At 39.3% G+C, this 20,950-nt stretch overlaps 1 protein-coding gene across 6 annotated transcripts in view; it reads right to left on the bottom strand.

The window, feature by feature from the left end:
* Nucleotides 1–12,400, bottom strand: part of C2H8orf34 (chromosome 2 C8orf34 homolog) — a 185,932-nt gene extending 173,532 nt beyond the window's left edge. For 4 of the 6 annotated variants that reach the window (XM_072924734.1, XM_030266314.4, XM_030266311.4 and 1 more), the window contains exon 1: nt 11,861–12,400. In XM_072924734.1, the coding sequence (XP_072780835.1) occupies nt 11,861–11,929 (69 nt within the window). In that variant the 5' untranslated portion in view covers nt 11,930–12,400. Of the gene's footprint in view, nt 1–11,183; nt 11,380–11,855 lie in introns of those variants that run through there. The other 2 variants (XM_072924732.1, XM_072924733.1) reach the window with 2 other exon arrangements.
* Between the last annotated feature and the right edge of the window lie 8,550 nt (nt 12,401–20,950).

The raw sequence follows: 20,950 nt of genomic DNA, 5'->3' as shown, positions 1-20,950 counted from the left end.
TAGGTCTGAGATAAGGGGGACAGCTAAATAAATACTATCTTACATAAACTGGATACACTTTCCACTCTGTAAATTCTAGATTAGCTAAGCTACACATATGATGGCTATATTAAAGTCATTAATGCAAAGAGTAATTATGAAAGAAGAAAAAAAAAATTATCAGTTTCTGTGTACCAAGAACAGAAGTTAATGAATCTATTTTTCCTGAAAGAAAAAGTATCAGAAAAAATTATTTTAAAGACATAAAAAAATATCAGTACTAATAATTATATCATATGGATCAACTTACTAAAGTCACTTTCTAGCCCAAATGAGGTAAATTTAACACATACACAGAACTGGTAAGTTTCTTGAAAGTATCATTTGCACTTTGACTATCTCCTCCATATAAACTGTCACTATGGATTTAATCACCATGTCCTCACTAGCCCACGACGGACACAACCTGCAATATCCAGGAGCTGTCCTCTGGCTCAGGTTTTCAAACAAAGCACTAAAGGTCTATATTTTACAAGAAAGCTAGAGCCTTAGGTGGATACTTAAAGAGGTACTGCTGTACTAACTATTGAAGACTTTCTGTGGGTAGCAACAGTAGTTATTAAGGACAGATAATTGAATTATATCTAGAACTGGAGTAAGGCCCATCATTTCTCATTAGACACTTCTACCATCAAGATTGCAATGGATTAGGCAACTAAATCACTTAATTTCTAGAAGCTGAAATTTGTGTGATTTTAGATGATGATAGAGTTTTGGAGCTGCAGAGCTATTTTCAATAACAGTCAAAGCATTATTAATCTGATTTTCTAATGCTTTTTTATTTAGAAAACAATGTCTGTGAGTCACTGGTGTACATTTTTGTTTGTTTCTGAGATTGCAAAGTAACTTCCCAACCCTGACAGTGATTGCCCAATTAAAGCTTCCTGATGATTTGATTGTTCTTTATTTAACATTATACAAAATCTGCCTGGTTATGAGTGAAGGCCTTTTTCTTGTAAATCAGGGTCTCACCAACTGCAGCAGGGCTCCCTGTGGGAATACAGCGTGCTCACACGGACTGCGCTGCAGCCTTGAGACTTGTCAGAGCTCGGCATTTCCACATTAAGCAGTGGAGAAGGAGGGAGAAATCAATTTTTTTCTTGATTGTGTGGCACCAATTAATGGGATTAATAGCACTACCAGGCACTGAGGCAACACAAAGAAAGAAGAGAAAGCAGAAAGACCATAATGAGCTCAGGGCCTTGTTGTAAAAACTCCTAAACCATGTGAAGACCGTAAGAGCCAGTGGGGTTTGCAGGCTCTAATGCAGACAAACAAGACAAAGGAAGGGGAAACACAAGCACAAAATAATAATGCAGCAGGACAGCATCAGCAAAAGTAGGAATGTAGCCACATAACTATCATTTTAGTATCCTAACTACTATATATTTTATTTCCTCTCCTTACTAGTTAACTTTTTTTCAGTGTTTAAATGTTAAGTGGATCTTCATTTTGGCCACCTTCATTTTTCTAATCTTTTTTGTATTATCACAGGGAGACATAGAATAAAATAAATTCTCTTGAGCTTCTTTTTCTCCCCTGCTGCCTTTTTCTTTCAGGTATTCCTCCTTCAGGGAATAAGAAATCAATATTAAATCTGTTACTCTAGCAATTTAGTCTTCTTTTTGTGTTTATCTCTCTGTATTGTTCCTTATTGGTAAGTCTACATCTAGTTTCTGTCTCCAAATAGCTTCACTGTCTTAAACTTTGTATTAGACTAGAGGCATTACTATCTAATGGCATTATTCTAAACCATGACACACTTAGAAGGAGCTCTGAAACACCTTTATTAATTTTTCAACTGGTGTTTCTACATCATGCAAAAGTATGTCATCACAATTATGGGTGGTGGGTCATACGGCACACGAGAGGAATTTCTGCATCTGCAAACCGTGGTCTTCTCCACTTGCATTTCCCTGGACATCTCTGTTTTGTCCTCATTACATAGGAAGGACAAGACTCTTCAGAATCCTGAGGAGGATAAACACCCAGGTCCCACTGGGTACATTGATTGTGTCATTCATGCAATGTGCACGTGCAATTAACACAATGTGTCTGAACAGGAACACACAACACTTGCCACATTTATATGGGATCTCTGTCCAGCACACACGGGATTTTCAGGCCTGTCCAATGTTTCACAGTGTCTATATGCATTTCATAGAGCATGCACATGCACACACATTTCAGTACAAGAAATTCCAGTACACTCAGTCGTGGAAATTATCCCATCTCGCTTTTCTTCTCCTTCAAGTGAAATAATATCCTTAATTGCACAAGAGCCCCCAATTCCATCTCTACAAAACTATCACAGAGTCTGCATCATAAACCTTTTCTCTTCCTAACTGGCCTATGCATAATTGCTTCCACAGGTTCTCTTCAAAAGTCACCTACAGCTGAAACTACCCTTCCTTTTCAGTTCTGTGAACCATCTCTCATGTCTCCAGAAGAGACTGCTTCCACTTATTTAGGCTTCCAGCATGAATTGTGTTATCAACAACACAGAGCAACTTTCCTGGATTAGTGTATCAAAATGAACACAGAACTTATGTTCATTCAGAATTCTTTTCTCTGATAGAGATATCTGACCAGAGGAATATTTCACAATCACAATTAGTTTACCTCTCCATTCATAGAAATGTCAGCAGAGGCACAACACCTGTCAAAATAGAGTGTAGCTCCTTCTTAATGAAGGAGTTCATGGCACAGGAGCCAGTATTAATAGTGGAGCTAAGGACACCTTTAACTCTGGCAAATCCATGCCTAAGAAATACATCCAAGATCAAGTACTAGAGGTGTGAGTCAGACGCTGCAAAGCATACATACTCTTTACATAATAAATTATATTTATATATATATATTGTCTTTCTTACTCTTTGGTTATACTCTTAGCAACCACCACCACTAGAACCTTTCTTTAAAAAAAGAAAGTACAGATTCCAGGTAACCATTTGACAGTACAGACTAAGATTATAAAAATAAAATGGAAAAGAAAAAGAACATGCTGGCAATACAGCATTAATCTTTTTCATCCCACCCCCTCCCATTTCCTATCCTTTCTCACTCCCACAGTGTATTCGTATGGTCTGTTTCCTCCTAATTTGTTCAGCCATCCTCCCTAATTCAATTCCCTCATCTGCTCCTTCACAGAATCAACTGGGCTCCATGACATTCCCTCAACCTATGGGGAACTGCACCTTTAAAAGACAAGATCCATGTGAAGCTAACAAACACACAAGCTTTCCAAATCTCTCATGCCTACCCAGTAGCTTGCTACTGGAGAAATGCAGTTGTCCTTCCCTCCCTCCCTTCACCCTCAGGCCACCTACATTTTCTCTCCCAAGTCAATGACACATTCCTCATCAGACTCCATGGTGACCCACTGAGCTCAGCCTAATGAACAATTTTCATTTCTTTGTAGACTTCATTTTCTTCTATTTCATATTCCCAAACTGGGTAACTGTAACATGACATAACCACCAGTCGTGGAACAAGGGCAGCAGGAATGTGCAGCCAGAAATGAAGATGAACACGACCTGCAACAACTGGCTATTAAATCAGCCTCATAGCCCGTAGCCCTGAATGCTAAACCATCAGAGTGTCTGGAGTAAAACAAAGTATGAGAGGAGGAAGATTCAATTAAAAAGGCTCCAACACAGTTGAAAGACCCAAACTCTCATAATTTCTGTGCCCGAAAGCAGCTCCTACAAAAGCCAACAGAAGAGCTATTGTATAGTAAAGTGCATTGTACCAGACACTATAGAGAAATATAATTTATGAGTAGAGTGATTTCATTTACTGAATATTGCAGGGAGTTGGAAAATGAGGAAGGAGAAAAGATGTTTCACTTACATAATTAAAAGTTTCCACTCTCTGAATTAACATAATTTTTTAAGAGGTGGCTAATGTAAAATAGCCTTCTATTTATCATGACTAATGCACATGCATTCTTCATTTTGTATGTGCATTTCTCATAACTGTAACACATCTCCTCATAGTGCTATATATGCTATATATATGCCAAAATCTGAGGTGTTTCACTGGAAATTCCATGTTTAAAGCAAATATTTGAATTTTATTTGAATAAGGGAAGAAAACTGACCAAATCACAGAAGAGCAAAACCAGAGTGGCATCATAACTACAGACAAATGATTCTGCCTGAACATTTATAGATGGAACTAAAAATAAACATTCAGTGAAACTGAGTAGACAAAGGAGAATTGACAAAACACAGCATATGGGACCTGACATAAAAGTTAAGGCCATCGAAAATGTGTCCGTTGCAAGATTTTTAAAGGATATTACCCTCTCTGCTAAGAACAGATTTGGGTGTATGGTTTTCTTGGCAAAGGCATAGATGTACATGTCAAGTGATCATGCTCTTTACCTGTGTCCAAGGATGAAAATCTGTAATCTTTGTTTCTCCTATCAGCTGTGTGCTGCTTTTCATCACCTCTAGTAATGTGCGAGACAGCCCACTACTTTAATCAGGAGACCAAGGGCTTCCTATCAACTGTATTTGCAAATGCTCTTCCTCCCACTGGTTTTTAACCACATCTTAGGGTTTCAGGCAGAAAAGACTCTTAACATAGAACCTATCCTTCTGTCACACTTCACAGCTCCTATGACATTTCTTAGGAGAAATAGTGTGCATCTGTGCAAGGGGGATAATACCCAACACAGGAAAGAACACCTCATTTTTGTCTGAGTAATTACTGACATTAGAGTGTTTAGGTAGTATTTGTTCCAAAAGTTGGTGAACATAAAAATGCTTCCAGCAACCTCTTGTAGTCCAGAGGTAAAAAAGTATCTCTATCCTTCCTCACCTATACAAAAACACATATGCTTTCCCAGAAAAACTAAAATATCATAAGATTTTAAAAATATATTAAAAATCACTGTACAAAAAAATCCCAAATAATGATTAGACAATTGAAAATGAGAAACTAGTCCCCATTTTTATTTGCATATATAAGACAAATGAAAAGACACAAGTGAGAATACAAGATTTTGTTTAAAAAAGGAAAGAATATTGATTAGACATTCAAAATAAGAGGCAAATTGTAAAAGAACATGATGTTAAAATACTCTTAAGTGTTATGTTTCTAAGTCAATGTAAATATTATGTTTCTAGCTTCCATTTACTAAGTAACACTTTTAAAATAAGAAACACTAATAACAGATTGTTTCTTTTTAGTCAATGCCATGATAAAGCAGGTAACTAAGAAACCCACTTGCTCCAGAACAGATAAATAGCATATCACACATGACAGAAATGCTGGTTAAGGTACTAGCTGTTCCCTTCCCTCCCAGAAACTCCTAAAAACACAGAAGGCAGAGACTGTGCTGACTCTGGAGTATGCATACTCTGTAGCCCACTTGGAAAAGCATAGATAAGTAACAGCAAAGAACATGTTAGAAAAAAGATAGGCTGAGTTAAAACCATCAAAGTATTTTACTTTATATTTGCCACTTGCCGTTGATCTGCTGCACCAAAAAGACTGGACTAATCAAAAGAAACAAAACAAACAATTGAAGAACTTACTTCAATACTGTTAACATGATCCTAAACTTCGAAGATACTTCATAACATGATAAAACACAAAGAAATAAGATCAGTAGTAATAGGCTTATTTTGATCCAGACTGATTAATTGCCAGAAATTTCATAATACCACCAGAAAAAATTGCCAGAAAAAATTCAATATCATATCTGTTAGCTTTACACATTACCATTGAGTGATCAGGCTTTGCTGATACACGATGGTGAGAAAAACTCAAGTGAGAACTACTTCTCATTTTACCAGGTATTTTTTGATGCAAGATAGTTATGCCTTCTGCTCCTCCTCTCAAGAAAAAAATTGTCATTTTGAGAGTTTAAAAATATTAAAAGTTAATGTAATAAAAGGATACTATTATGATACTTTCATCTTATAATTCCGTATTTTAGATACAATTCTTCCAATTTAACTACTACTTGGATTTTTATTTATTTCTGTCTGTTGCCAAAGATTTTTTTTAAAAAAACAATTAAGAAATCAATTAAGAGAGCCCACTTTTCCATTTCAAGCAAGTAATATTTCTGCCACTATGGAAACCAGGTTTATGTGATTACTGTCTATGTTCTTGGCCACACATGTGCATACCTGTGTCTATATCTCTTTCACTGTCTTTTTCCAATATGCTTTTAAAGTCTTCAACTAACTTCAGACAAATTTCCAGAGGAGTAAACACCACAAAAATGCAACTCCTTTTAAATGCTGAGAGGTTAACTAGTGAGGCAGCAAGACAGTGTAATTTTCCTAATTCAGAAACATTTTTTTTCTTAATCTTAGATTACACAGGAGAGTAGAATTATAACTCCCTCAACCACAGGGAGATTTCTGACATTTGCATCCTGTTGGTCACTACAAAGGCTAAGTAATAAGCATAAAGCCATTTCTTATGGAACTGTTTGTTAATGGTAAAGGGTGTATCTGTAGTTTTAATTAGAGTCTTTCATTTTTTTGCTCTTAAAGATAAAATTATCTAAGGCAAGTATGAGAATATATGATGAATTTGCCAAAATGCAAAGGACCTCCCTAGACCATTTTTCCCTTTGACTTGCATTCCTCTTAAATAAGTCTTTTACTTCAGTGCACATTAAAGTTACAATAACATCTTACTGTATCAGGCACCAACAAAAATAAAAATTAGAACTTGATGTGATTCCCTATCTCCAACTGTGTAAGACTGCAGCATTTCTAGATCACTGTTGGTTTCCACACATTACTTGAAAACCAGCTAATATTGGCTTCCCTGGAAAAGGAACTGCCAGGCTGAAACAGTCACTGGCTAACCAGTTAGTGCCTAAAATGATCGTTGTGATGTCTAAGTACTGAAAAACTCAGCCTTTCAAAGGCTACTTCTAGCTGCTTGAAATCAAATGCTTCACTAAATACATTTGTGTAATCCATAAAACAGACCTTTTCACGCTAGCAAGAGAATCAAACCCATTAAGTATAATATCAAAATACTCAAAATCTGGAGGTTTTGGTTAACCTCAAAAGAAAACAATTCTTTGAGTTTACATCTATCATTCAAATTGCAGATATTGCAGATTGAAACATAATTTTATACTGTGAGAAACTGTGAACTGGTTAATTAGACATTCAATTAGTGTCTACCTTTGTGTATTTAAGAACCAAAGGTAAACATTGCTTCAGAAAACAGTCCAAAACTCCAAAATTCACCAAATTTTGACTAAGTCAATGATAAGATGCACTATAGATAGTGTTCATGACCAAATAGGCTAAGGTTTAAGTGAAAAATGTTATTTTATTTAAATAATAGATACAACTGCATAATATACTCCAATAATGTTATTTCATTTAGGGAAAGAAAAACCATTATAGATTTAAAAAAAAACAAAACAGTTTCCCATTGTATTTCCTTCAGTAATTATGTCTCCTAAAGAAAGAAAAAAAAAAAAAAAAAGCTAAGGGTGGTATTATGAAGCCTTTATGTTGTTTGAAATAAAAATTACAGTTCTAACCCTGTATTACTTGGAGAAAAAAAATCTTAGGTAACCAGGAGTTTGGCATGTTTACCTTGAGAAGAGTTATTTTGGCTTTTTATAATTCAAAGAAATTACAGTTCTTGGGTTTGCATAACAACAATATACCTGCTGGATGCTTTTTAGCTGCACTTCTAGAAATAAAAAATTCCAAAGCACTAAATTCATCTTAGAGCTCTTGAAGATTTATTGCAATCTGTTGGCAAGGGTGCTGGTCCAGCTTTCAAATTCACAAAAACTGTCAGGTTGCCCAAATGAGAGCACAACTGGATACTAAAGAGATACACTTGTACAGAAGAATAGATGTATGGATACAGGCAGCAGGATTATTCATTGAGATTATTAGCACACAAATAGAACTTGTTGGATTGGATGCTAGAAATGCAAAGTGGGTCAGTACTTCAGTCAGACAGAAATGAGTGGGTGCTGATTCTGAATATTCTGTCCTAGCCAATTTTAGGCACATACCTCCTGTTCACATTCTAGAAAGATGGAAAAAAAAAAACAACAGTGAAGCCTCATCACAGAAATAATTCATATTTAGAATTGTTACATTCCAAGTTAATGTGGGAAAAAAAATACTCTAAAAAAAATCAGGTAGTGCCATGGTATGTGTTACCATGAAAATCCCAGAAAAGAGGCATTTCTAAAGGGCATTCCTCAAATCTAAACTCGTCTAACCACAGTATTCTCAGATGCCAACAATCTCTTACAAGTCTAAGCTTTCTATAAGCTTCTTTCTAAAACCAAAAGAAAAAAGAAAAGAAACTGACAACAAAAACTACACAAAACAGGATAAGGATGCTCATGAAGCCTGACAGAATATAAGGGGTCAATTTAAGACCTTACTGTCAGCACTAACAACACCTGCATGCCCTGGGGCATTTAGAAGCTGTGTTATAGGTTCACAGCGATCTTACCTGCAAAAATCTTGGGCACCTGAAAGATGATATGGCAGAGAAGTAACAGTTTTGAAAAGTCATGACTTGAGGATCTACATTCAAAAGGGAAAATGAGGCTGCAGTATTGAATTTGTTTTGCAACCTGTCAAGTCTCAAAACTGACAGAGTCTCAGATGTACACAGTAATTCCTGCCCACCTTCCTTCCCACCTGTAACCCATAAATAAAATTTACCTTGTAAAATGTTTGGAATCAAGTGAATTTGGGCTGAGTAACCATTCATAGCTCAGTGGATAGGGCTTTCTACCATGTGTTAACAGATACAGGTAGTCAGTAGAAGACCAATGCTTGCTGAGTCAGCTTAAGCTCATTAATTCTTTCTCCAGGAGGTTACTCCTCACATTTCTTTACAGAGAAGGAAACAACTTTCTAACCAAGGCAGAGCCTAAGGTCTTCCTGCATTTCATGTGTCAGCACTCGAACACTTCTCTTTCACAGAAATTAGAATATAATTCAAGTGTCAAACCACACAAAACTTCAGCAAAGATGTTCTTAAGTAGGTACTGCTTGTTAATGAACTACAAAAATCCCTAACCACTGTAACAGAAGACCACAAATACAGGACAGCATGGAGAAAAGAGACACAACCAGATACTGCCACACAATGACCTACTAGCAAGAGCAACTACTGCTCTTAAATGTAATGCAGGGGAATTGTACTTCACCTTCAGTACACCACCAACTGTTCCATCCATCAGCATTCTGTGGCTTTGTAATTGTCTACAATCGATGGTGTAAAGTCCCCCTGATCACCGATTATTCATTAGGCTAGTATGAAATACAATCTGTTTATGCATCACTATCCCTGTCCTCATCTCAGAAAGCTCACAGGTCCTCTCTCCACATCCTTCTTTCCTGTGACTGCCCTCAGCTACCCTGTTTCATTTCATGCACTCTCTAAAATGTTGACTTGAGGCATATATTAAGCAATTACAGTCACAACCTACTCAGCAGATAACACTGGAGAAAACTGAACCCAAGTCCACTCTGTTCTGAGTTGGTATTAGAAAATTAGTACTCCCTGAAAAAAAAAGATGGCTGTCATCCATGACAAGTGACAGTTAATTAGCATCCAAACCAGAAGCAGTATAAGAAAATGCTAGCTGTTCCTGGATGAAAGACAAAGCACAGATTTCCTTTTGCAACGTGTCAGAACTTTTAGACACGTGAAAAACTGACGTGTTAGTGACTATATCTGACTGTGAACACATGGTATTCTTGAAACACCTGAAGGCACATCTAATAGGAATTCTAGTATAGAGTACAAGATTCATCTGTGCACAGTCTTTGATCAATTCCCATCAACTTCAAATACCTGTCTTCCTTTTTCTAAGGACTACAAGATCAAGCACAGGCTGCAGATCTTCAATAAACTATTGAGAACAAAAAGTACATAAAAAAATTAAATACATAAGTAGATATTAAATGGCCTATTAGGAAGTAGAGGAGATAAGAATCATGATCTTCTCCTTTCTAGTGTAATGGATTAAAATAGCTGTTAACAGCTGTAGGAATACTATATCCATAGATCTTAAAACCAGTCACTAGTATTCAGGTGTAAGTAGATTTCACACCAAAAAGCCTTCCTGGTATAGAGGAGTGCACTAAGAACATGTACACAGCCTGCACAGTTATGCAAAGAGCCTTTCACAGATTCTTTCTATCACAATAAAATTCCTGCAAAATAAGTGGCGATATGTGAAATGCTGAAACAAATACAACTTCTTAATCTTTCTCTCCACTACTGATAACTAAAATATGCTACAAGAATTCAAATAGAGACAATCCTCTCATACTACAGAGAAACTAGGTTAAAACACAGTGACTCAGAACAGAGATGTCAAGTGGTTTGCTTGAATTTTAATGTGTAAACCTATGGGTTAAGGAAATTTAGAATGAAAGCTGTCAAGGGCCTAACCCTTGAACAACCCCAAAGCCCTGAATTCCCACTGAAATAAACAAGCGTCAGTTACGTACTTAGACCTAGCAACACAGGTCTAACCACACAAATGTTTCCATTTTTATCAATTCCTTAACTAGAAAAATCACCTGCTATTCCCTAGTACCCAGTTACTGTTCCATCAAATGGGGCTTTATTTATTGCAAAATAAAATCATCTAACACCGCTAGCACTGAACCAGCGAAATGTATGTCAACAGCCTATGCACACAGAAAAATACAAAAACAGACCATTAGTGAACAATTTTCTAACTAAATTTGAACCTTGCTCATGGAGAGTGGCAAAATATACACTGAAGACCAGGCACCCACCACACCAGAATAAGAGGTTTCATACATAGCAAGCTCGATTGAGAACAAGTTAAATACTGAAAAAAGGAGACTTGTGCCTTGTGATAATACTGCCAGAGTGCAGTGCATAATATATGTGCATTTAGATGTTTAAAATTGCATGAGAAACAGAATGATAAAGTGGTAATAATCACGATTGCTCTAGCACCATTTCAAATTTTAAGTATTCACAGCTTACGGACTGAAATAGTAAAATATGCACATCTGTGCATCTACAAATCCCTGGAAGTGCATCGCTGTAAGAAAACGTTAAATCTATAGCAAAAACACGGTGTGTGATTGCAGATAGAAATTTCAGAAAACACCATCGACACGGACTTTTCGCAGGACAGACTTCTTTCCGAGTGCTCGGGGCCGAGGGTGTGTTTCCCGGCGGGAGGCACCCGCCTGTCCCTCACCGCTGGCCGGTCCCGGAGGGGCAGCGCCTCGGGGCTCGCCCGCGGGCCGTGCGGCGCCCGGTGCTCAGCGCTGCCGCCCCGGAGCCGGCGGGGGTTGGAGGCGCCGCCTCCCCTCGCAGCGCACGGCGGGTGCGCGGTCGGCCCGCGGCTCCCCGCGGCCGGACGGCGGGGCCGGGCCGGGCCGCTGTCCCGCGGCCGCCGGGGCGAGGCGGCGGCGCCGACGGGGGCGGCCTCGGGGACTCGGGCCGCGGGCGGCAGGGCGGAGGGGCACCTGTATGAGGAGCCGCGCGGGATCGTGCCAAGCAGAGGGCGGCGCATTCGCGGTGGGGCGAAGAAGCGGGGCACATCATCGGGATAGCCGGGAAGGGAGGGCTGCGCGGAGCTCCGGCGCTCGGAGGGGCGTGGAGGAGAGACACGAGGGCACACGCGTGCGGCGGGACAGAGTGAGGGGTGCCGGCACTGCCGGAGCAGCGCCTCAAACTCATCCTCGCCCCTGCGTTCGCCTGGGCTGCGCGGGGGCCCGCGGCCATCGTGGGGATACCCCCGCCCCCACCGCTGCCCGCCGCGGAGCAGCCGGCTGGCCAGAGCGCACCTTACCTCGAAGAGGGGACCGATCTTATTCTTCTCCAGGTAGGCTTGGATCCTCGTCTGCTGGTGAGACGCCATGAAGAGCTCCGGGGGCGGGGGCTTGAGCTCGTCTCCCCCGGCGGCGGCTGCAGTCCCTCCGGCTGCTGGCGGCTCACTCCTCCGCCGCACAGGAGCTGCCACAGCGGGAGAGGGCGGAGGCGCTGCCAAAGTGCCCGGGACGGAGCTAACTCAGGTAACTGGGGGCGGGGGAAAGGAGCCGGCTGCCAGTCGCCCGCTTAAGCCGGGCGCGGGGCTGGCTGCCCTCAAGGAGCAGCGGGCGGGCGCTGCCTGGAGGGGAGCATGGTGCAGGGAGCGGAGGAGCTGCAAAGGCGGCCCCCGAGCCCGCGCCGCTCCGCGCTGCGTGTGTCTGTCAGTCCGTCTCCCTCTGTGTTTCTGTGCCAGGCAGCGCCTTGGCGACGGGAGCGGCCGCGGCTCAGCGCTGCCGCCCTCGGCACAGCGCCGCTGCCGAGGCCGATAGCCGCGGGCTCCTGTCAGCTCCGCGGCCGCCGGCGCCCGTTGACGCCCGGGCTCGGCGCACAAAAGGCGGGAGCGGGGGAAGGGGGAGGAGAGCGGGCGGGAGGCGGGGGCTGCTCTGCCGCCGCCGCTCCCCTGCCCGCCCGGCGACAGGCTTGTCCCCGGTGAAGCAGCAGCCCCCGCTCCCCGCCGGCGTTTGCGGGGTCCTCACCTGGCTCCGGTCCCTCGGGCGGGGGGGAGCGCCGCGGGCCGCCCGGCGTGAGGCACCTGAGCGGCACGCGAAAACTTCGGCTGGGGGAAGGTCGCGGAGCAGTGGAACGAGTCGCGCTGCCAGCAGGGAAGGTGGATGCAATGACTGCAGCCGGGGCTTTTCCATAATTTCTGTTTAAATTATCTTTAAATCTTAAAAGGCTACCTTTCTTATGATGCCAATGAAATTACCAATTAGGTACAATGGGCATCTTAATGGGATAATTGGAGTAGCTATGTAGGTGCATCCTGGTCGCAGGTTGTGTTGTGTTCCAGCAAGCAGCCAAGGGCGCGATGGAGCAAGTAAAAAATATTAAGCCGGCTTCAGAGAGTACTGAGTTAATGAGTGCATCAAAGAATCAGTGTTTATTCTGTCTTCAAGTAACTAGTATCCCACCATTTCTGGAAGCAGGATCATAACCAGCTTTTTTTTTTTTTTTTCCTTCACTCTATTTAGAGAAGTAAAAAACATGCTTCTTGGGGTTTGACACTTCTGTTCTTCTGTAATAACTGATTTTGCTGTACTAACATAAACCTGTTTGGTAATAAGGATTTCTTTAAATACACAAAACAGCTTTCAAGACTATTGGGAACATTCAGCACATCTGCTGAATCAGACTGCCTCTTCCCAGTCAAGCAGTGTTCTGCAAATGCGAGAGTACAAGCGTCTCCTGATTCAGAAACCACTAAAGAAAATGATTAATTTTGTCAGGAGTCAAAGATCCTGAGTTCTGCTCCCATAGCCATTGACTCTTGTTTGACTTCAAAGTCCTCCGTACTGACCTAAACCTCAAGCCTCTACCTAGAAGGAGGTCAAGTGTAAATTGTATTACAAAGAGCCTGCAGCACATTCTGTACTGTAAGCAATAGCATGTAGAATTCTTTAATGGTTTGCTGGAATGTGCTCATCCCAGCCTTACTGAGGCAGTGTTTGTTTCCATAGTAGTCACTTAAAAATGGCACATTTTTTTAATTTGGATTCTCAGTGGGTAATCTTCTAAAATTCATATAATTCAAGAGTTTTAACATATCATCTTCAGCAAAATATTGCTTAGTGCCACCTAAATAATATGGTGCTAAACTACTTTAATCAGCCTAATGAAGATCATACAATCATAAGGGTAATTGCCAGTGATGCAGGTTCTCTACAGTGGCTCTACTGATTCCCATCAGATGAGAATGTTTGTAAAATTTCATAAATCTCACCAGAATCCAGACTGCTCCAATGAGTAAAAGTCTCCCACTTTGTAAAATGATGCGCCCACATGATGCAAAAATGAGAGTTTATGTTTCTATAACCCTACACAGCCTGACTTCTCAAAGTAGCAGCACATCCAGACCTGCTGAGATATGGCCATTTCAGGACCCGCAAACTGTCACTGCTCTGTGTAGACCAGGAGGAGGACAGAAGAAAAGGAACAAGACTGTCAGCAATATGAGACAGAATGAATAGAAAAGAGAATTTATTAAAAGAGGTTTTAAAGATAGCATAAATGTCTATGTTTACATATTGTACAATTAAATAGATGTCAAGATCTCACTTTTAAAACCTCAGAGTTTTGAGAATTTCTGCATTTTAGTTACTTTTTTCTTTCCTCCCAGTGAATGACAGAATGGTTGAGGTTGGAAGGGACTGGTCCAAGCCCCCTGCTACATCAGACTCGCAGCTCATTGCCCAGCCTTACGTCCAGATGACTTTTGATTATCTACCAAGGATGCTGGATTTTTTTTTGTGTCCGTTGTCATTCTTGCTTCCTTTTTCCCTAGACCATTTTTCCTTCTCTTAATTCTCACCCAGACATATAATCTAGATTTTCCAGTTGGCTTGGGAGACACAGTAGCAGTCCTGCTGTGGCTGGGAAAGCTTCCAAGGCCAAATGTAGAATTAGCTTTCTAAATAGACACATCTTGCAACCCCCACAGCTCCCATGAGAGTTAGTGACAGGTTATCCTTTGATATGGATTAGGTACTTCAGGGAGACAAGAGCACAGACAGTTCCTTACCACGAGCTTCATGCTGCTCTTACCTAGTTGAAGGTCTACAGCAGTTCCCTGACAGTAAAGCTTTCTGAGTGCTAAAATACGGGAGTTCAGGTGTCTCCTGCAGAGAGCATAGGCTGAGTGACATGGTATAATAGGAAAAGGAGCTTCACTGATAGCACTCTTTTCTCTTTTTTTCCAAGAAAGCACAAAAACTGTTGCTAGGCTTATGGTGAGCCACACCAAAATAGCAATCAATAAATACCTGTGATTTGCAAATAAGCACAGAAAGCTGGATATGTCCCTGTTGTCCTCTTAGTTGTTAGGAGAAAAACATTTTCAAAATTTAATTAAGATAGTCTTAAGTTTTTAAAACTGGTATTAATACAGTCTTTTAAAATTAACTTTCATCTTAATACCAAAGGAAAAAAAACTCTTGAATTAAAAGTACTGGTTTAGGTATGCTTGAATTTTTTATTACTTTTAGCAACCTTTTTGTATGAGCAACTGAACACTAAGTTACTTTACAACCTAAGTAATAAAATATAGTCTTTGTATTGCACGTTGCTATGGTCCTGTTTAATTTCATGAATATTTTTCTTTCAGGAGCGGTATACAGCATGCACATCTACATAACACTCAGCAGTGAACTGCAAGAACAGAAACGACTGAAAGAATTTGCACACAGGCACCAAAGAATGAAGAGTATCCCAATTAAAAAATATATTCCCCTCACAAAACAAGATTCCCAAAAACAAGGAGAAAGAGTCAAAAGAACAGGGCTACTTTTAAGATGCTTGTGACCACACTCTATTCAGTTTTTATCCTGTGTCTGTGATACCTGAGCTCCCTGCTTCTTACCATTGTTATGTTGGTGGGTTTCTCACCTTGCAATCTTTTCTTCAAGAGAACGGTGTGCATTTTTGATAAGTCGTTTCCAGTTTGACTTACTTAGTTCAAGGACTTTGCTAGAGTAGGGACCCATTAAATAATTCCATGGTAGTCTACATCATTTCAGTCCAGCCATCCATTTTTCAGTTTTTCATGTTTGCTACAGTTCCAATGCTGAGCACTGAATTTTCTAAGTTACAGTCAATTGCAGTACCCATTCATCATTGCCAGAGTTAAGTTACCCAGGATTCACATGCAAAGGTGTTCTTCAGGAGTCAGAGCTGCCACTGCCTAGCAGAAAACTGATGACTTGGCTGGCTGTAAAAGTACTCTGTGGGTCACAAATACTGAGTGCCAAGTCAACAATTTTTTTTCTGTTCTGGCTAAAATTTGATCCATATACTCTGTACGAAGTTTATTTTTTGAGATGGCATTTGGAGTACAAAAGAAACATTACAATCTAAGAGAAATATAGTGGCAATATATGAATTTATTACAAACCTTTAAATGGCTTTCTAGTTTCCATTAAGTGCTGTATGTTTCAGCTATCAAAAGTAATCAGAAATTCCCTAACAAACCTTTCAAAAACAATTACAGAGAAGAGAAAATGTAGCAGGCACATCAAAAGAGGTAGTATTTATCAAAACCTGATGATATTTTCCTTAGAAAGCTTACTGTTTTGTCAGTGTTTCGTTTCATGTAATAACTCTACAACAAAGAATTCTTCTTCCATTACTGTGATTGTTTCTATTGAGTTTGATATTCTATGCAAAGTCATTATCTGCTTCATGAAGAGCTATGAGCCATTAGTCAACAACTGACTAAATGCAGTTCTTAAAGTATGCTTGTACTTTAAAAAAAAAGGAACTGAAGTTACATCCAGGAGAATAAAATCCCCGAGTTCCTGCACTTTATAAATGAGACATTATTTTTTATTGCCAAAGCATAGCCTTAGAACATTATAAATGCCTGTTGTAAAATTTTCTGAAAAAGCACACATGCACACACACACTGGCTAAATATTGCAGTGCTCCAAGCTGTTTAAAATAATGAAGGTCTAGCAGTTCCTGACCTAGAAAGCTGTCATCTTGCTTTTTATTTAGCATTCCCCTAAAAATGGATCTGCTCAGATAGCATGTTCTCAAAAGAAATTGAAGCATCTTACTGTATTATGCTGAAATACCCAATTTACCTTTTATCCCATATCAAGTTAACTGACAGAATTGGGAATAACATCACTGGAAGGCTGATTTTGTACGCTTAATTTTATCTGGTGGGGTTTTTTTAAATGTACTCAATTAAATGATAATATATCCACAAGCTTGAGTTCAAGCAACATCATACATCTTTCGTATGTTTTTCTATTCACACCAAGATAGCAGCCATGCAACTTCAAAATCTGGACTTGACCCAAACTTGTTGTAAAGAGCAAGAATTTCTTTGCATCTTCATTCTCATAGAGAATTTAACCTGTGTTTTGGATATTTTGTCCTTTATACATTGTGATCTTGACCACAAACAGCCTCTGTGATAAAAGACTTCCTATTCTCTGCAGGGCAGGAGCCCTTGGGAACTTGCAGGCTCTCAATAAGGACAAGAACAAATCACTGTAAAATCCAAGATTCATAAACCCCCACTGTGCTTACGGAGGATGAGTGTCTACCTCTTTGACTCCTCTTATTTTCAGATTTATTCTGTAGTTTGTTTTCATGTATAATGTTCACTTTCCTGCTTCCAGTGATTTGTTCAGGAATGCTCTCATCCTATTCAGAAAAGAAAAATTCCATAGTCAACCTGAAGAATCTAGCTCATATTATTTTAGCAATCCAACCATTAATAGAAATCACTACTCTTTCAAGACTTTAGTGCAGCTTGTGATGATTTTTAGCATCTTTATAGTTGTTTTCTTTCTGTTTGGCTACACATTAACATAAAACATAAGTAGAAGTAGCAGTACTTATGAGAATATTGGTGATAGAGTTGGCTGTATAAATTAAATACATTTCAATGACAAATATGCTCTGAGAGTAAATTCTCATTTGCAGTATGGAAGACTGCAGATAGGCTGCATTCAGAAGCCAGCTGCAAAGCAGAACTCTTGGTACCCTCCTGGTGATGGATTGGCCAGGTTCATATTCAGCTTCACTGACACCCAGGGACTAAAGTAATTAAATAAAAGACTTGCAATGCGAATTGACAGTTACATTCTTCTTCCTTTCTGAGGGATAAAACCATTAATTTAATTCCTTGGTAGTGACTAAGAACATAAAATTTCAACCTTTCAAAAACTGTTCCTTTCCCCTTTCTGTATCACTGCCAGAGTACAGACCATTTTTTCTGTGCACTATTGGCATTCTGGTAGTGTGGATGGCAGCAGGGACTGAACCAAAATCTTTTGGCATGTCCTGCTGTCCCGAGAGTCTGATCTAGTCCTTCTAGCCCTCGACTAGTAACTAATACTATGCAGACTAGCCACTAGAGGGGAATAAAGAATCATACTGTTCTAACATAGGTTACTGCATCACAAACTATTTTGCAGGGACATCTCAGCCATGGCCAGGAACAAGTGCTGTATCTGGCTCAGCTGGCGATGCTGCTTCCTGCTGCAGCCATTACATTTGCATTCAGACAGCAAGTTTACTTAAGGGTCTTTAAACCTATAATATGTTTGTGCACTCACTGCATAATTATTATAAATGTTTGTACTGCTTACTGTATCCTAATTACTTGCAGTGGTTAAGTTTTGTAGACTCTGAACCACCAAACATTTCAGCATGTTTTATTAGCTAAAAACATATATCCAATTTAGGTTTTTCAGGTGCTACAGATAAACATAGATGATGGTGTTTTCAAGGGCAGGGAGGTATGGCAGGGAGGAAAGTCTAGGAGGGCTATCAAGCCTTAGATGCCTGTAAGACCCTCATTTGGGAAGCTACTGAAAGCAGGTAATGGTACTAAAGCTGCTGAATAGTGAGTGAATGGTGCAGAAACCAATCTAAATAGTGGAAGTTTAGGGCAGCTGATTTTAAGGTGATTGAGTTAGATTTTGTCTACACAACTTCGATTTCTCTGCTCTAAACAATGCAATTTAAGACCGGTAAAGAATTCTTATTGCTCATCAGGAATCCCCAAAACATACAGGAGGCTGGTTTTTATTACCAGCCATAAGAATGAACAGGATTATGTTAAATGAGCATACCAGTAATGTCATCTTCCAACACTTAAAACAAGCCATTCTAATCCAAAATCAGGAAAAGATACCTTGAAATAAATTTTAAACCTTTAAATTTCACAGTTTTAAGACCTGTGAACTCCCCTTCTCTCCTGCCCACAATCCTGACACAGAGCTGTGATCTCTAGTAACTCTTTCTTTGGATAATGAAGGCAAAGATTCTGCTGTAGCCATTTTATTGCAGGAAGTAGAGTCAGAAAAAAAAAAACAAACAAACAACCAAAAAAACCAAAAAACCACAAAAGGAGTAGTGGTAAAAGATATATGAATTGGCAATGCTGTTGTATATTATTTTCCAGGCTTAAACCTTCCAACCTAAAGATTCTTATCTTGACACAGAAATCCAGGCAAAGAGTATGTATTGCTTTTTAGTAAGAGGGAGGCTAGCAATGATCCCATTTAATTTCCTGTAGTAGGAAGCTTAGCAGCTATTCAGTAATAATATCTCCTTAGGTGATTGCTGCTTATACTTGGAGAGATGTGAAATTAGAGGAAGCCTTGAAATATTAATGCCAATGTCCATTACAGTCCTTGAAGAGGAAGACAAGGGCATCGGACTGAATGTGCCATTGAATGCTTGCCCTTGGCAGTGTTTCAACCGTCACACACACATCTGATTATTCCTAAAGTGGAAAAAATTCTTGGCTTGGGACACATCCCCTTGGGTTATTTCTCATGGAAAATACTGGACACAGGGTTACTTCATCATGACTGATTTGCATAATTGGAAAGAGAGAATGATATTTCTGCTGTTAAAGTAATTGGTGTTTAACAGTTTTGCATCTAACTGGTTTCAGAAAGTTTCAACTGATTTTCCTAAAGCAGTGTGTTCACAGGTCTTCATAGGCTGATGCCTTGATAAAGAGTTGTATTTTCCACTTGATACACCAAATCTTAGCCATGCAGCTGTCTCTCACTAGCAAGTATGAACTTGAAACATTTTAAATAATATGCATTACAATAAGAACATACATCAGACAATTAGCACAAAGGTAATTGAATTTGTCTCCTGTCTGAAAATAGAGGGAAAAGGTTGGCTTGTTATTAATAGTATGACAACCCTAATAACATTTTAAAATGTATTTTTAATCTAGGATTAATTATCCAGCACTTGATAAAACAATTTTAATTTCATAAGCTTCATTGTCCTAAACAATTTGGAAATAAAGGATTATCTGCAGCAAAATTGAAAAGCTTATTTGGAGACTACCTATGTGCCTAAGCTTTTTTATGAAAATATGTAGACAGTTATTTTGCTGGAAACATTTTCATGGAAATGGAGGAATATATTGTCTATTTAACAGAAATATTTTAGCTTGAATCATATTCTTATCAGGAAACTTAAATTCCAGACTGCATATAAAAAATAGTAAGTTGGGTTGATAACAACTTTCCCTCAAAAGAATAAAGCATGGAAATATAGACCGCATATAGAGATACTAATTAAATGCTTATAAAAATACTGCAATTAACTATTAATTGTATTTTATAAAAGTGAGTCAAGATTTTAATTTTTCCTGTAATCACTGGCATATTCCTTTAAATCTTCCTTTATATCTTCCTTTAGATCCATATTCCTTTAGATCTGCTTTAAGTCTTCTTACTAGAGTGTTTATATAAATTGTTTATGAATGTTTACACAGTTGTATTCTGGTTGGATTTGTGAAGTCAGTCTTCAATGTTTTGTTTGAAATATTTATGCCAATTGACCCATGTAGAATTAATGTGGGTTTTCCATGATGTGCTATAGAAATTTAGCATAGTGGCTTTCTTTACAGCAAGAACTATTTTCTAATTATTATGTAAGCATTTGTTCATGATTTACAAAACTTTAATTTAGGGACTTCAATATATTATCAGGGATAAGCAAAAATAAATTTATCACAATTTTTCTGGCTTTTAAGGCTTTCAAGCAAATTCTGTAGAGGAGAGATTTTTTAAAAATAAATGGATACTCACAATTGTGAATTTACATAATGACTTTCTGACAATACCTAAATGATGGTGCAGAAGCTACAATAACATGGAGAGAAGCATAAAGACTAACTGCTATAGAAACCACTGAGGGAGGTAACTGTGTGAGTACATAACTACTATCAACAGAGTGAGTGAGAAAAGTACTAGAATCATGCATTGTGCCACATTAATTCACTGGAGAATGTGGAACGGGTTGTAGACCAGGTATCATGGTTCATTAGAAAAAGATATCTACCAAGCTTACTGTGCTATGCTAT

This window comes from Taeniopygia guttata, chromosome 2 (genome assembly GCF_048771995.1).
Source record: "Taeniopygia guttata chromosome 2, bTaeGut7.mat, whole genome shotgun sequence".
NCBI lineage: Eukaryota > Metazoa > Chordata > Aves > Passeriformes > Estrildidae > Taeniopygia > Taeniopygia guttata.
The sequence above is the reverse complement of the archived record's forward strand: the minus strand, read 5'-3'. Positions and strand labels throughout refer to the sequence as shown.